At 39.2% G+C, this 16,425-nt stretch overlaps 2 protein-coding genes across 2 annotated transcripts in view; both read left to right on the plus strand.

Moving 5' to 3' along the window:
• The first annotated feature begins 443 nt into the window (after positions 1 to 443).
• LOC119735840 (josephin-2-like) lies at positions 444 to 6,882 on the plus strand. Its single transcript, XM_038209778.1, has 4 exons — positions 444 to 587; positions 2,377 to 2,605; positions 3,411 to 3,536; positions 5,300 to 6,882. The coding sequence occupies exons 2-4, from the start codon at positions 2,490 to 2,492 to the stop codon at positions 5,598 to 5,600; spliced, it is 543 nt and encodes a 180-aa protein (XP_038065706.1). The 5' UTR covers positions 444 to 587; positions 2,377 to 2,489; the 3' UTR covers positions 5,601 to 6,882.
• Positions 6,883 to 12,577: 5,695 nt separating this feature from the next.
• LOC119736006 (4-aminobutyrate aminotransferase, mitochondrial-like) overlaps positions 12,578 to 16,425 on the plus strand; it is a 30,192-nt gene continuing 26,344 nt past the window's right edge. Inside the window, exon 1 of the mRNA XM_038209990.1 lies at positions 12,578 to 12,941. The gene's annotated coding sequence lies outside the window, so the exon portion shown is untranslated. The remainder of the gene's footprint in view (positions 12,942 to 16,425) is intronic.

The raw sequence follows: 16,425 nt of genomic DNA on the forward strand, positions 1-16,425 counted from the left end.
AAGAAAATGAAAGATGACATGTTGATCATCGTTTTTCCAGCGCAGCTTGAATACCTGTGAGAGTTCTGAGTATTTTTAAAAGAATTTTGAAGTATTGGCATGTAGCGCTAGTGTTTTATTGCAGGGATGCACCCACAGTCATCTCAAGTTCTGAGGTAGACTAGCACCCTACATTCGAAGTCCCTAGGACAATGATGGACCGGGAACCAATCTAATTGTGAGGGTTTCACTTAAAGTTTAAGGATTCAGTAAAAGAAAAAAAAGCAGGACTTTTAGACTGTTGATTTTTTGGCATGAACAGTTACTTTTGGCTAATGTAATTTCACTCGGGTCCCCTCCCGATATCTTTACACACAGACACGCCCTTTACGAGGCGCCCTGCGACCACAGACATAATATGCGACACGCCCACGCCGCTGCGACGTGCAAATCATAACAAATAACAGCGCCCTCAGCGTTCTAATTTAGACAGGAGGGCAAAGATGGCCACCAGCAAGTTTCGGTTCCACTTCCATTTCATTCCGTCATTGATATAAAAAAGAAAATTGGGGACAATTTCTCATTCTCAAAGGTTGCAGCTGAACGCGGTAGGTTTTTCTGCTATCTGGTCGTCTTTTGTAAAATGCTTTTATCATGGTTTGGCGCTAGTAAAGTCGGAAATAAGCAATAGATCGGGGCGGAGTCAACCGACAAAATCATGAAAAAGAAATGACCGATTGAAAACAATTTCATTTTTTTTTTTCATTTCATCGGTTGCTATGTCGTGTATGTGTTGCCATTCAGCACGTCAGACTCAAGAACCATTGGTAATCCTTATCTTTAATAGGACCCCGTTCCTATATAAGGTAAAACTAAAAGACTCGCCAAAACAACTGAATAAATGACACTCAAAAGTGACATTCTGACATTTCGGCGATCGTGAAGTAGTGTAGGGCCCCTGTTTTATTTTGATCAAATTAGAGTAAAACATTTTTTTTATTGCTCAAAAATCACTTTTACAATCAAAAGCAGACTTTTTTCAATTCTAATGACACCCGTTTTGCAATTTTGAACAGATTCTTGGGGTAGAAATCACGATTTTCCTGCACGGTTGGTGCCTTGCGATACAGCGCGCCGTGCGTGCTCACGGTGCATCGCGCGGTGATCGCCATCTTTATTTTCGGGTCGCGTGTTTTCGCCGTGCTGTCATCGTCATTTTACCCCCAAATGTCCCTCAAAAGATCAAACGAAGTGGCTATCGTTACGGCACTCGTTGTTTAGCGCCCTCTACGATATTTTTTTGATACGCACGCAGGTATATAATTATTTGTTTCCACACGTTTTATCGAGCAGTGCGCCAGCTCAGCCGATAGAGGGTAGGATTTCGCACCGCGAGGTTGCGGGTTCGAATCTCAGTTTTGCACTCGAATTTTTTTCCTTTTCTAACCTGAGGCTTTGGAGGATTTTTTTTAAAAGGGAAATAAAGTCCGAATTTCATAAAGTTCAAATTCACTTTTTTCCTTCTAATTTTATATTTTCTTGTCATGTTTTTTTATAAAAGTTGCCAGGTTGCAGTCTACCGTAACGATAGAAAATGGGAAATGCGTTACGGCTGCCGTAACAATAGCCACTGCGAAGATCAAAACCCTGCCCTCTATCTATGAAATACCTGTTTATTGAGAATGTCGCCAACTAGTTTGGTAGGTCCAATAACTCTAAAGTGGATTTTGTTCCCTTATAGGGACCGGGCCCTACACTTCACGATCGCCAATATTTCTTGGCACATCTGAACAGTTGGTAATTATACCTTCTTGAATATCAGCAGGTTTAATTTTGGGATTTCCCTACTCCGTCGCAGTTGGAACCAGCCCCAACTACGATTGGAGCCAGCCCAGGTATAGTTAGGCCAATGCCGCAGTTGGGGTGTAACATTATCGCCATCTACTTACGCGAGTCCACAAAGTTACAAATGGATTTTCGTTCTCTTAAGCCAGCCTCAGGTCGACCTTGGGAGGGCACAGATCAGTCGGTGACTGACTTGGCTTTACAGGATCAAGCTGCACCTGAGCTACGACTGTCGGAAACAAGTCAGTCGCCGATTTTTTGGCGCTCAAAGAAATCACCAGTCGCAAGAATAGAAAAATTTCAACTTCTTTGACGTGTTCCGCGACCGTCACACGATTTCTCTCTTTTGTGACCTGAGCGTAATTGTTGTGCTTGATGCCGACAGTTCCGTCGTGGCGCAAGAAAATCGCGGGTCGACCTGAGGCTGGCTTTATAGGAACAGGGTCCTGAACTCCACAATCCCCAAAACTTCGATGTAGGCCGATTTCGTATGATTGGTGCTTATACTGCTTAAGTAACCCTTGTTGCCTTTTTATTTCTTTGTTTTAAAAGTTTTTCCCCCAGATTTGTCTTTTGCTTACTACAAGATTAGCTGCCCCATTTGGCAACACAGCCCCCTTCTCATGCTAATAGGCAGCAGGGGCCTGTGAGATATCCTGCCCATCATGTCGGTGTACCATGAACGTCAGAAGTGGGAGTTGTGCGCCTTACACGCCCTCAATAACGTGTTTCAGGACAGCCAGGCCTTCAGCAAGCAAGTCCTGGATGAGTTGTGTCAAAAGTAAGCCATGGAGGCCTTCGTCTTGGTTTAGTCCGAAACTTTGGAACTCTCAATACTGTGTAGGCTTCACATATCAATCCCTTGGCTTCACTCTTGTGTGCAAAATGTTAACACGTACCCCCATGGGTTGTTTTACCGCATTTGTCAGTGACTGCCTGCCTTAAAACTTTTTAAAAGGCATTTAGGATCAGTTGCGTTTATCCCCAAAGTAACCCATTGAATGATTTACTAGGAACCTTCCTCTTGCAAAATCCAACACCATATGGCAAGCTCTACACCCAAACTGTTGGACTCTGATTATGGTGGTATGCCTGACCCCATGTAAAGCGTAATCACTTGACTAGTGCAGTACTCACTCCAACAGATTCCAACAAAACATGCAGTTGGATTTTTGAAGGGTTGGGGGTGGTTTGGGGTTAAAGCTTACTTGGAGTTACATGTACTTCTGAGTGTCCCAAACTCAATTAACCCTAACGATCCCCAACCAGCCAAACTCCAACACCATGGTTTGTCGGAATCTGTTAGGATGAGTACTGCACTAGTAAACTGACTGTGCTTTGGGTTGGATTAGGCATACCACAAATAAACAGAGTCCAACTGTTCATGTGCACATTTTACCATATGGTGTTGGGATTTGAAAGGATGAGGAAGGTTCTTAGTAAATCATTCTAGGGAGTTAGGGTTAATATAGTTTGTCCTAAAGATAAGGCGTCCTCTTGCTCAAGAAAGGTTTTCTTTAGGTTTAGGGATTTTCGAATCCGGGGTCAAGGAGGTAAATATTGTTCCATTATTTCATTTCTTGCAGTCTCTCCCCCGGTACGGTCTTGAATCCGCACAAGAGCATGCTGGGATTGGGCAATTACGACGTCAACGTCATCATGGCCGCTCTGCAGCACAAGGACTGCGAGGCTGTGTGGTGGGATAAACGAAGGTAAATGTTGGTGTACAAATGTACAGTGCGTCCCAAAATACCTGCAACATTTTTTTTTGCGAGGCTCAAGTGTTGGTGCAGAAACACGTACCGCCATTATTTTTATATCATTTTTAAAGGTTGGAATCTTAACTTTATCCCTTGTAAGTATTGGTTTGATTTTCAAAAGGGTTTTGAAATGATTCGTTTTCAAATAAAGGCAGGTCAAAAAACAAACTCAATGGATTTCACGGAAAATCAATCATGCGAATTTTTTCTATAGATGTGGAAATGGTTCATCATGTTCATGATGTGACGATCTTGTTGCCTTTTACTTTCTGTGTTTCCTATTCTGTTCGGTCCACGTAGACTACACCTTAAATGAATTCACAACACTGTTCTTCGTTTTAAGTTCAAATTTGAAATTCACCTGCAAGTGTGTACCTACTCAAAAAGCAGGCTCAGAGTGTGACTCGCGTTTGTATCTGATGTACCGCATCATCGATTTTCCTTGAAACCAGTTGAGTTTGTTTTCGACATGCCTTTATTTGAACAAGAATAATTTTAAAACTCTTTTAAATATCAAATCAATACTCGCCTGGTTTACTAGAATGGTTTACATATAATGGCGGTACGTGTTTCCGTGCCGACGCTAGAGCCTTGCAAAAAAAATTTGCGAGTATTTTGGGACGTGCTGTACAGCAGGGTTGAGGGGAAGCAGTAAAACATGACTGGTCATGAGGTGTTGGCTGATTTGACCACCTCCTGACGCAAAGCTGAGGGAGGTAGTCAAAAGTTGTATACATAAGTTATCTTGACAAAATTTTGCTGTTTGTGCCCATCTTTTCATGTGGTACTAGGTATGATGATGTTCCCACGTGCGCACTACCCTTGTACGCTAGTTCCATGATTGCTTCATAAAGTACATGCCTAGTAGATTAGCAAACGCTAGTCTACTATTCATACGTACATGTATTTACCCTGTGCGTGAATCCCACTACGAATCCTCGTGTAAACAGCTTGGTAAACAGCAAAACTAGCAGTTGACACGTGATGGTGAATGGACCAGTGAGAATTTAGCTCTTGCTCATGAATATTTATGAGGCATACATTGCTTCATTCATAAGATCGCTATTTTTACACTCCTGGCGCGTTGCAACATTGACCAATGAAAGAAGTGAAATACATTTGTATGTGGTGAAATAAAAGTGGTGTGCATTACGGTGTGAAATGAGCATTTGCCTCAAAGAGGCTACTTGACAGTACCAAGACCGACTCCTTGCATAAAGATTTATCCAGTGAACGAAAAGAAGCTATCACTGCTCACACACACATGACACGTTCACACATACTGAAATTTGTATCCTTGTAGATACAAATTGTTCTCCTTTGTTCTCGTGTAGTTTTCGAGTTTTCGAGTTTAAAAGTGAAGTTTGAAAATGCTCTTATTTTAACCAGAATTAATTTCCTTGGCTGAAATTCGAACTTAATATCCCTTTTACAAAAACTCTTCCATTTGCGACAGATCAACCCACCTTGGAAATACCTATTTTTTGAGTAAAATCCATATATCTATTTCGTGAAAACCTTGTGGAGACGTATTCATCTATAGAAATTGCCCTGTGGAGACGTATACAATCTTTTGTTCCCTATTGTGTGCACGTCTCCAGAGGGCACGGTGTATCAGATCATTATTCAAGTTGAGGGGAGTGAGCATTTTGGTATATATAAACCCTATCAGTCTGGTTTCAGTATCGTTTTTTCATTGGTTCTATATTGACCAGGTGTCTGGAGGCGCTCCGATTGGAAGTTCTGATCGGCTTCATCGTCAACATTCCCTCACCCATGCAGCTGGGCTTCGTCAGCGTTCCCCTCCGCCGCAAACACTGGATCGCCGTCCGGCAGATCGAGGGCACCTACTACAACCTGGACTCCAAACTGAGCAAGCCCGCCAAGATCGGGGACTCCTCAAAGCTACGGGGTTTCCTCGAGGCGGAGCTGAGACGCAAAGGATGCGAGCTGTTGCTCGTGGTGACCAAGGAGGTAGCGGAGGCCAAAACGTGGCTGCGCGACGAGGCCAGTTAGTGGTACGACGCAGTGGGATGTTCCAGCCCAAGCATCTCCAAAAAGTACTCGGAAGTCGGAGAGTACTGAAAAATCAACCTTCATCCTTTCTTTTCTGTTTTCTAGTGATGCAGATGTTTATATTTTGTGTCAGTAAGTTGTGGAGAACTTAGCTGGAAAACGTGGCTGCGAGTTGAGGCTAGTTGGTGGTACGACGCAGTGGGATGCGTCTGTCCCAGCACCTCTGAAACACGCTAGGAGAGTCCCGGAAAAAAACAACATTCGGTTTTTTTTTTCTGTTTACTTGTGATGCAGATGTTTATCTTTGATGTCAGTATATAGTTGTGGAGAACTTTGCTGAGAAACGTGACTGCGTGTCGAGGCTAGATGTTGATACGTCCCAATGGGATGTGTTAGTCCCGGCATCTCCGAAACACGCTAGGAGAGTCCTGAAAAACCAACATTCGTCCCTACTTTTCTGTTCACTTGTGATGCAGATGTTTATCTTTGATGTCAGTATATAGTTGTGGAATGTTTTGCTGAAAAACGTGGCTGCGTGACGAGGCTAGTTGTTGATACATCACAACGGAATGTGTTAGTCTCGGAAAATGTGCGGAGATCCTAAAAAAAATTTAAAAAAAGGTATCCATTCTGTAAAGGCACATAGGAACATTTGCAATTTCCCGAAAGCGTACCTAACAACCAAACAGGGAAATCATTGCTCAAAGTGAAGATAGGACTAGTACTAAATACCCTGTGAAATTATTCTGCCTAAAATGGTATGGTTTTGAAGAAAACAATCATTAAGGTGGTTAGTAAGGAAATCTGTCATAGGGCACAGGTTTTTTTTTACTTGCGTTAGCAATGGAATCCAGTTTATAGCCTATGAGACCCTGCAAATTGAGCATATATGTTCTCTGTTTTCTCAAAAGGTATAGTATCCACTGAGCTGAAACTTCAACAAGTTGGTTGGTATGCACCCTTCTTAAGATTTTGAGCAATTTTGTTGCTTCAAACGAAGAAGAAAAATGCAGAAAAAGCAAATGATCCTATGTGCCTTTATTGCAAGTCATTGTTGAGACTCTAATCTTTTGTCGTACGTTGTGGAGAACTTTACCGATACTGATTTTGATGCAACACAAGCGAATAGGTTTCAACATACATGCAGAGAGTTAAGAGAAACCAAATACATAAACGTGTACATGTACTTAACCATTCTTTTCCATTTTCCAGTTACATGTTTGTGCACGTAGGTCACTGTAAAGTTTGAATGTTTTTTGGCGGTAAGTTGTCTAGAACTTTTCAGAATTACAAAGTTGTCGTTGTTATGATGTGAAAAGTGCGTAATGCATATATAGCAAGTTCCAGCAATTTCATTCTGATAAGTTTTGAAATTTTGTTTCCACATTTTTCCCCCCAATGTATGGATCAAGAGTTCATACCCGGGCTAATATTACAGTATCAGAATTGAAATGAAATTAGGTTTTGCCCTTCACCGACGTTTAAACACTGAATACTCAGTGTGTTACCTCCCGAGTAAAAGTTTGAAAAAAATCACTCGGGTGGGACTTGAACCCACGACCTCTTGCTTTCTAGTGCAAGTGTCTTACCACTCGACCACCGAGCTAACAAGTTCGGTTGGCTGGTTCTTATCTGATGTACATAGCAGCGGGTACCGCATAAACTATTATCAGATGGAATTTTGAGTCGGGGTGATTTAAATCAAATTAGGTTTTGCCCTTCACCGACGTTCAAACGCTGTATACTCAGTGTGTTACCTCCCGAGTGAAAGTTGGAAAAAATCACTCGGGTGGGACTCGAACCCACAACCTCCTGTTTTCTAGTGCAAGTGTCTTACCACTCGACCACCATCTTATAATAGAATTGAAAAGGATAGGTTTTTGTTTGGCATACAGCCAATGTGTACATGTATACAACCTGGTATTACAGAATACTTGGGATATTGGAAAAGAAAGTGTAGCTAGTACAACACTGTCCTGTGGTAATTCATCGACACTATAAGTCTGAGACTTTCTCTGCTGAAATCTGTCCAGCCAAATACTTGCTTCTTGTGTTATTTACATATTTGCCGGTTTTGCATAATGGCTCTGCAGCTGTAATTGTGTTGTTTGATGGACTCTTTCTTCTTATAATTTGTTTATTCGTTCCGCCTGAAATCAATCCTAAATGTCAGATTTTTTTCTGTTGGCATGTTCCTACCAGTGCAGTGCTTGTGTACAAATTTGGATTTCAGTCTAGTGATGTTTCTAGTTCAGTAGTATTCATATATTCATACAATGTTCATATTTTGTACAACTCTCGTATTTGTTTTGCGCAAAGCAAAGATCAAATATATATGTATGGCAGGTAGCCAACGCCCAAATTAGACAGCAATTTGTGATAAATTTGGACAAAGTTCAAACTTTAATACGCGTATCAGATGCATTTATGTTGAGTACTAAAGTAAACTGTATATTAAATTGTAGGCATTGTGTTCTTTTATATTACATGAATGAGTGTTCTAGTGAATTACGTTGATTTTTTTGTTGTTGCAATGTTGTCCACAGTTGGTAGCAAGTATAATTACATTGGACCAATCATTTGTACATTAGTGGCATTTCTGCTGCATTGGATAAATGAGTTTACAACACAGAACCAATTCAAAAAATTGTATTTTGACTCTAACGAGCTGTCGGCAGTGTACATTACATGAAATAGGAAGTACAGTGAGTTATTACTCCACCAATAGCAGATGAAGAGGAAAGCCCCCTCCAAAAATAAAACAAAAACAAAGAAAATACTTCTGCAAAAAAGACGAAGGAATACCCAGTGTCCCGATTTGATATTGTTTATCAGCTGAAAAACAGAACATTATTAGATGCTTTATGAGATTTTTTTTTCTGTTTTTTTGTTCCGTTTTTTTTCTTTTTCTTGAGATTTTTGAAAAAGTTTTGTTTTATTTATTTATTTATGTATTTTTGAACACAGTAAACCCTCCCTCTATATGATTTTGCCATGCGTAGGGTCATTCTGGTCATTTCATTCTGCAAATATTGTGATTTCGTATATTTATGTTGACCAAAGTTCACAAAAGCTGTACAAAAATGTAAACTTATATAATAGGTCTCTCTCAAATGACGTCACTTCCTACGGATTGCCACATGGGCAATTTGGGTGTCATATTTTCGTGACGCGCGTTTCGAAGAAATTTTGAGCGACATGCACGAGTGTTTAGAACATTGTGCAAATGCACCTGATGGGGTTGAACACGCAGTTGTAATTTTCCTACGAAGATGGCGTCCTGTGAGAGAGATCTATTGGCCAAGATCATACCAAAGCATTTATACTATAGCTTGAAAGTAACCGTAGCAGCTGTTTTGTGGTTTGGAATTCAATCCGTTTAAGTTTGAAGAACCATGAAACAGAGCAAGAAACGCTTTGAAATCGTACAAAAAGGAAACCACTGTTTATTATGCAAAGAGAACGCTGCTTTCATTTTTAGGCCTATTGTGTATCCTTTGAGGTATCCTCTTTTTCCTATATTAACCCTCCTGCTGTCTGAACAGTCACAGACAGTCAAAAAATCAATCCTCTTCCCCTGCCATGCCTTTATACACAGACTAGTTACCAACAGTCGGATCATATTTCAAGCAAGCACTGTGACTAGTTAAATTCATTCAACAGACAAAAGCAGGCAACTGGTGTAGGCACAGCTGTCACATCAATCACCTACAGTCAAAACATAGCTGTATCAAGTTACATAAACAGTCACAGCCAGTCAATCCTGCTTTATATAGGCAGGCACCATTCAACCGTTAAAAACAGACGCTTGACTAATTTTGACTGAGAGGACAACTTTGCACAGAGTTCATGTTTGCATAGGAGGGTTAATTTATTCGTAAAGAGGCAAAAATGTCAAGAAAGATATTTGATAATTCCAGTTTTTAACCCCCAGCCTTTTTCTTTTATGAAGAATAATTTCTGAAGATGCTTCTAAATGCTCTGAATTGCTTTTGAAAAGGAATCTCCTGGGATCATAAAAGTTGTGGCAGAGGTCTACCATGTACAAAATATATGTAGCTTCACTAGCTGCTGTGCTGCTTTGTATCTTTATCATCAACAAAGAGTTTGTTGCAAAAAGTTAGCAATTTTCAAAATTGTAAAAAGAAAATCAAAGGTCTATCACTTTACCTGATTCTATTTATTTGCATATACTTGTCAATTGATGTACATTCAAGCTCTGATTTACTCTCTAATATATTTTTTTCCCAGATATTACAAATGTAATTATAGACTTTGATTACTCATTCGCTTCGAATTGTAAATAAATAGACCCTGTGCATAGAGCGCCCTCGCTGTTTGCAGATCCGCGTTCCCCAGTGATACGCATGCGTAGACACTCGGTACTTGCATTGGCACTGAATTTAAAAAAAAAAAAAAAAAGCACTTACACAAACATTGCCATGATTGTTGGCAAATGATTTTCCTTTTGATATACAGAAAGAAAGAACATTTGCGCGAGTGGGACGCGGGCCTAACCTCAGTGAGGGCGCTCTAAGCAAAGGGTCAATATTTTCTTGTAATTATGTATGTAGATTGACAGAGGTACGATATATTTATTGAGAAAATTGTAAGATTGTGATTCTTGTTTCTCGTATCAAGCTTTCTTTTGATAACAGTCTTGACATAAATATTACTGTGTACATGTACTGTCGGTGGAGTAGACAGATGACTTAGGCACAATTTCGTGGAACAGCTAAGAAAATGTGCTAAGCATTTTTTTGTGTTTAGCACGAATCAGCTGCAACCAGTTACGAACAATGTGCATTGCATAACTGTTCATCTCTCGTAGCTTGTGATGTTGCAATCATATCATTTTTGCCACTTAGCAAATATCTGTGCTCTGCAAGTTCCGTGAAATTGTCCCTAATCTTCTCCATAACAATGATTTCTACTTTTCTAGAAATAAAAAGTTGTTTTCTCTTTTGATTTAGATATCAGATGAAAACAAAAATTGACCCACGTATTACTTTATTATTTTTGAACTGTCTTATTCGAAAGTGAGTAACTCTTGTATTGCTAGAAATATTGCAGTTCAAACATTTTGAAGGGGGTTTAAAACAAAAGATATTGAAAAAACAAAACATGAACAGTACATTATTAAACTGGACCTACAAATTGAAAAATTGATCAAACATTTTCCCGTGTTGAAAAAAAGACAGACAGTACTTTTTTTAAAACATGAAAGGGACCCTGGTCCCAATCACTGTTGTTAAAGGTTGACATTCAAGCACCGGTAAAAATAAAGTTACAGTTTCAGTCAAACAGATGTCATATTTTAAAAGAAAGAAGAGGCATCTCACATGTTTAGGGTTTTTATGCCCCGCGGCGAAGCCGAAGGGGCATACTGTTTCCGCCTTGTCCTTCCGTGGGTGGGTGGGTGGGTGGGTGTGTGGGTGTGTGTGTGGGTGGGTGGGTGTGTGGGTGTGTGTGTCCGGACAAATCTTGTCAGCGCGATAACTTGAGAAATACTTGACATATGAACTTCAAATTTGGTTTGTGGATTGTTCTTGATAATCCTAAGAAGCCTTTCGCATTTGGAGCCAAAAGGCCAAAGGTCAAGTTCACAGTGGCTAAAACAATAGAAATCTTGTCAGCGCGATAACTGGAGAAATACTTTACATGTGAACTTCAAATTTGGTTTGTGGATTGTTTTTGGCAATCCTAAGAAGCCTTTCACATTTGGGGCCAAAAGGCCAAAGGTCAAGTTCACAGTGGCTAAAACAATAGAAATCTTGTCAGCGCGATAACTTGAGAAATACTTTACATGTGAACTTCAAATTTGGTTTGTGGATTGTTTTTGGCAATCCTAAGAAGCCTTTTGCATTTGGGGCCAAAAGGCCAAAGGTCAAGTTCACAGTGGCTAAAACAATAGAAATCTTGTCAGCGCGATAACTTGAGAAATACTTTACATGTGAACTTCAAATTTGGTTTGTGGATTGTTCTTGGCAATCCTAAGAAGCCTATTGCATTTGGGGTCAAAAGGTCAAGTGTCAAGTTCACAGTGGCTAAAACAATAGAAATCTTGTCAGCGCGATAACTTGAGAAATACTTAACATATGAACTTCAAATTTGGTTTGTGGATTGTTCTTGGTAATCCTAAGAAGCCTATTGAATTTGGGGCCAAAAGGTCAAGGGTCAAGTTCACAGTGGCTAAAACAATAGAAATCTTGTATTTATTCTGAGATTATAGGGATTAGGGATTAATTCATATAAAACCTACAGAAGACACTAATGCTGTCAATGAATGTTCCATGTGACCAAGGTACATGTAAGTTGATGTTAAAAGAGTGGTGTTATGTCATGGGAACAGTCACGGTTGCGGGGCATTTGTGTTTGTAAACACACCTGACTTGTTTAGTTTTGATTTTGATCAGAAGGATCTCCCCGAAATTCAATACAATACTCATGCATACATACTTGCCCATAAATAGTTCATTATTTATTTGGATACAAACAATTTTTTTTGGTATTTTTAATGTAAGCACTTGTTTTCTGTTTGCTCTTGATGTCAAAGTAATTCCTATTCTATATTTATTGGACAATATCAGTGTTTTTTTTTCTCGTGAATGATCTTAAGAATATAAACATCATTTAGTTGTGTACATCAGTATTTTCCAAATTTCATTAGTGTTTTTTTCAGGTTGAGAAAAAAAAACTGAAAATAAAATCAGAGAACATATAATTTGAATACAGTGTGCATTACTTGTTAAATTAGTTTGTTAACTTGTTTGAAGTATGAAGTATCCTCCTTATTCATACAAAAAAGTACAAAATGAATATGATAATCCTTATTCCTTAAATTTGTGCTATATTTGAACGTCAACCACGCCCCCCCCCCCCCCCCCCCCGACATCCAGCAAGCCACACCCTACAAGTAGAAATAGTTGTAGCCTTTCAATCTATTGAGGGCGCTGCACATGCTAGCTGCAGTACAGTCGATCAACTACTCAAATTTCGCAGGTGGCCCTGGATGCCCGAAGTAATTTTATGTAAACAATCGTAAGTACATCGGGTCAAAAGATCCCTTTCAGAGTCCCAAGTTCCCACAGGAACACTTGTTTTTGGTAGGGGAGTGTTGAGCCACAGAGCCAAGCCCAGTGCAGTCCAAACTACGGATTAAAGCTCGACGGTGATTTCAGCCTGCAGAGCCTGAGCTATTCGAAGCAGGAACGGCGGTTGTCGAGAAAGAGCCCGTGAGCCGCTCCGTGACTGCCCGCTGTTATTTCGCAGTGTGGAGCCTGAAGCCATCGTAGCGAGTCCTTGGACTTAATGCTGCTGCCCTTTTCATCAGTTAAAAGCGTGAGTATTTATAGAGTATTCATAGTCATATTCATGTCTGGTGTTATGTCTGGTGTTATGTGTTGTTTGTGTGTGTAACTCATATATTTTTGTATGATTGTATTTAATAAACTGGGGATCAAGTACAGTCAATTGACCGGTTCCGCAATTTGACCAGTTCCGCAATTTCGAAAAACTAGCTCTCGTTTTCAGGAAGACGAAAACGCCAAGGACTTAAACTTTGGTACTGATGGAAAGGTTATTCAATCTACTTTTCAAAAATAGTTTTAGTTTTAGGATACTCACTTACATTTAAAAATAAATCCCCTACGACCGTCACTTGCCGTTAACGAACTGCCGAAATGGAACGCGCACGGAAGCGTGATTTCATGTTTGTCGGCCTGCTACACGATTGTTCAGGGGAATTAAATCATGGCGATTGATGCAACTTGTTCGGAAATTATTCATTATTCCACCATACAAATATTAGATTTGAAGTCTTTGAATTTTTTTTTCTATACCCACCAGAGTAACTGCTGGTCGTTTGGCCGGTTCCGCAAACGCATTCATACTGCCTATACAATACACTGGCCATGGTGTGACTGTATTAACCGGTGCTGCTATGGACAAGTATTGTTGATGACGGCCCCCTAGCGCGGTGCACTTTATTTATTTTGGCATAAATCTTCTTTTTTTTACAACTTACAAAGAAATTGAGAATTTCTATTAATCCTTGTTTAAAAATGTCAAATTTGATGATCATTTCTGGGTGTTCAGTGCAAAAAATTGAAAACTAAATTGAAACAAAATGATTTTGTTTCTGTCCAGCTTCCGGACAGCACTGTAGGTTTTGGATAAAAAAAATTTGGACTTCAAAATTTAAAATACAAAAATCTTTCTTAATACTTCCCACTAAACGCTTTTCCTTTGCTCTAAAAAAATTCACCCCATACTTGATGTTGAAGCGGTTGTGCCTCAGGGGTTTGAATTCATTTTAGAGTTACAACTCTCCACATCCAGGGTGCATGAGTCAGCCCAGGCTAGGAGGTGAGGTTTGTGGGGACCAATTAAGAATAGTGCATAATAATATGTTTCTAACCCAAAGGACATTTCCAGTAATTTAGTAAATTTAAAATTATCCTTTTTCGGTGGGTTCTAACCTTACTCTTTACCCTTTTAAACAAAAAGAAAAATAGGTCCACTAATATTTCATAATGAAGACCAGTCTCTCGTCAGTACAGAGACACAAATTTTGATTGTTTTCTTGGAGCACAAAATTTGTCAAATACTATAAACCATTTCGCATTTTTGTCTCAATTGGTCATAAACTAAACGTTTTATATAAAATTTCTTTTTCATACAGACAATGCCAAAGACAAAGAAGAAGATTACGCCAGCCTCCTGATAGGCCATAAGAGGCCATCAGCACATCTTTTTCAGTTTTACCTGTGAAGGTCAAGAAGAAGTTGAATATTATAGTGAAAGTACATGTAGCTGTGTGTCTTCATCACCATTTCTTTGAATTAATTTATTTATGTGACAAGTTTTTTTTTGTATAGTGCTAGCTTCTGGAGTGCTTAAATTATTTGTGTATAACAATTAAACAGACATGCAGGTGTCATAAAGGCAATAAATTTAAAGGCGTTACATACATTTTTATTAACCAGTACATGTGAAAGAGAAGTGAGGTGTTTGAAAACTATGCTACTTTGCATGAAAAACCCACAGAACATCTCTATTTCTGTGATTCATCACCATTTATTTATATGACAGGTATATTTTTGGATTTAAAAGGGGTAGCTTCTTGAGTGCTTTAGTTTTGTATTACATTTACACATGCAGGTATCAAATGTCAATATATTGAAAGGGTTATCGGGATATACGTGATGAATGTGTTGACATTTTCTTTTAAGAGCATCACCGAACAGTAGATGAGGTTTGCCCAAGCATGATACATGTACATAGTTAATATGTGCAACAACGTATGAGGAGTAACTGAATATTATAATTAGAAATTGCCATTGCTATGAAACAGCCATAGGATTTATGACATTTTTAACAATTTGTTTTAATTTGTTTGTGAAATTTAATTTGAATGTGAAACAATATGTACATGTATGTGGCCTGTCATGATGTATCTGGCCTGCTGAGGCCTGCCCCCCCCCCCTCCCCTCCCGGCCCCCAGGTTCCCCCTACTGGATGTTCGTGCACACAAAATTAAGCATATTGTGTTTTTACCCTGAACAAATTGAAACACTCCCCCCCTCCACAAAAAAAAAGTAAAATGAAAAAAAAAGAGGAGGGAATAAACAAAAGTAAATAAATAATAATAATTAAATAAACAAATAATATTAATAAACAGTGCTCCCCTGCAGACAATGATTCAGTTCCAATTCATCCAGCCATGCAGTAACTTCCTTAAGTGTCATAGGAATTAAAAATGATCCTGGAGAAAATATTAATTCAAATTCATAAATAGCTGGTCTGTGCTTATGTGAGAAAAAAACAACCAACTGGAGCAATTCGGTACAAGGTTTGTGTCTGGTTCTATCCAACGTCAGAGTGTGTCTAAATAAAAATAAGACAACAAAAAAGCAAAATATTAGTGATTGCAAGATGATGGACAGAATGCACAAAAAGCAAGAAAGTCATTTAATTGGATTGAAGCAAGTCAAATAATTATAACGTAAAAAAAATCCAACGAACCATAACATTTTCATGGAGTTACATTTTGTAAATTTGGACGCATTATAATGTGCAGACCTTGGCTCATGCACAGGGAAATATAATCCACATCTTTTCTTGGCTGGTTTGGGGGCAAAAACGATCTAGATTTGGCCAGTAAACAAGGAATATTTTCAGTCTAGTCTCGCAGAGGGCGCCGTTTGCGAAACCGGAAAACATTTGCGGAACCGGTCAAAGCACCGACCTCTACAAAATGTCCTGGCAAATTTCTCTTTCAAACGATCGCAGAAAACTATTCATATCATGAAGTAGGTGAGTAATTTGCGCATATTTATAGATAGGTATCTTCCTGTGAAAGCGCGTTTTTTCGCCACAAGACGCTTCAGACGATTTGCGATTGCGGAACCGGTCAAACGACTGTACTTGCATGTCTACTCGACAAGCATTGCTTCTGGTGCCTTGCTTCTTAGGGATCCCCATCCACATATTTTGTATACATTTAACTCTGATTGTCATTTTTTTTAATGTGGAAAATAAAGTAAATTGAATAGAATTGAATTGAATGAAAGTGTTCCTTCCTGGGAAAAAAATGTTGCAACCTGACACCACTTGTGTACAAAGGCTATGGAGAGTCAAGAAAATTTTCCTAAAAAAATTGGAAATGTTTCTCAGTCCCAGATTCATGTCTAGCATCATTTTTGCAATGAATGACCTTCATTGAGATAATATGAAGAAAAAAGTGGCTTTGGGTTGCAACATTTTTTTCCGGAATGCGGCTAATGCATCAAAATGCACATGCATCCCCCTCTATAAATTTGGG

The sequence above is a fragment of the Patiria miniata genome, unplaced genomic scaffold (genome assembly GCF_015706575.1).
Source record: "Patiria miniata isolate m_02_andy unplaced genomic scaffold, ASM1570657v1 HiC_scaffold_29, whole genome shotgun sequence".
Lineage (NCBI taxonomy): Eukaryota > Metazoa > Echinodermata > Asteroidea > Valvatida > Asterinidae > Patiria > Patiria miniata.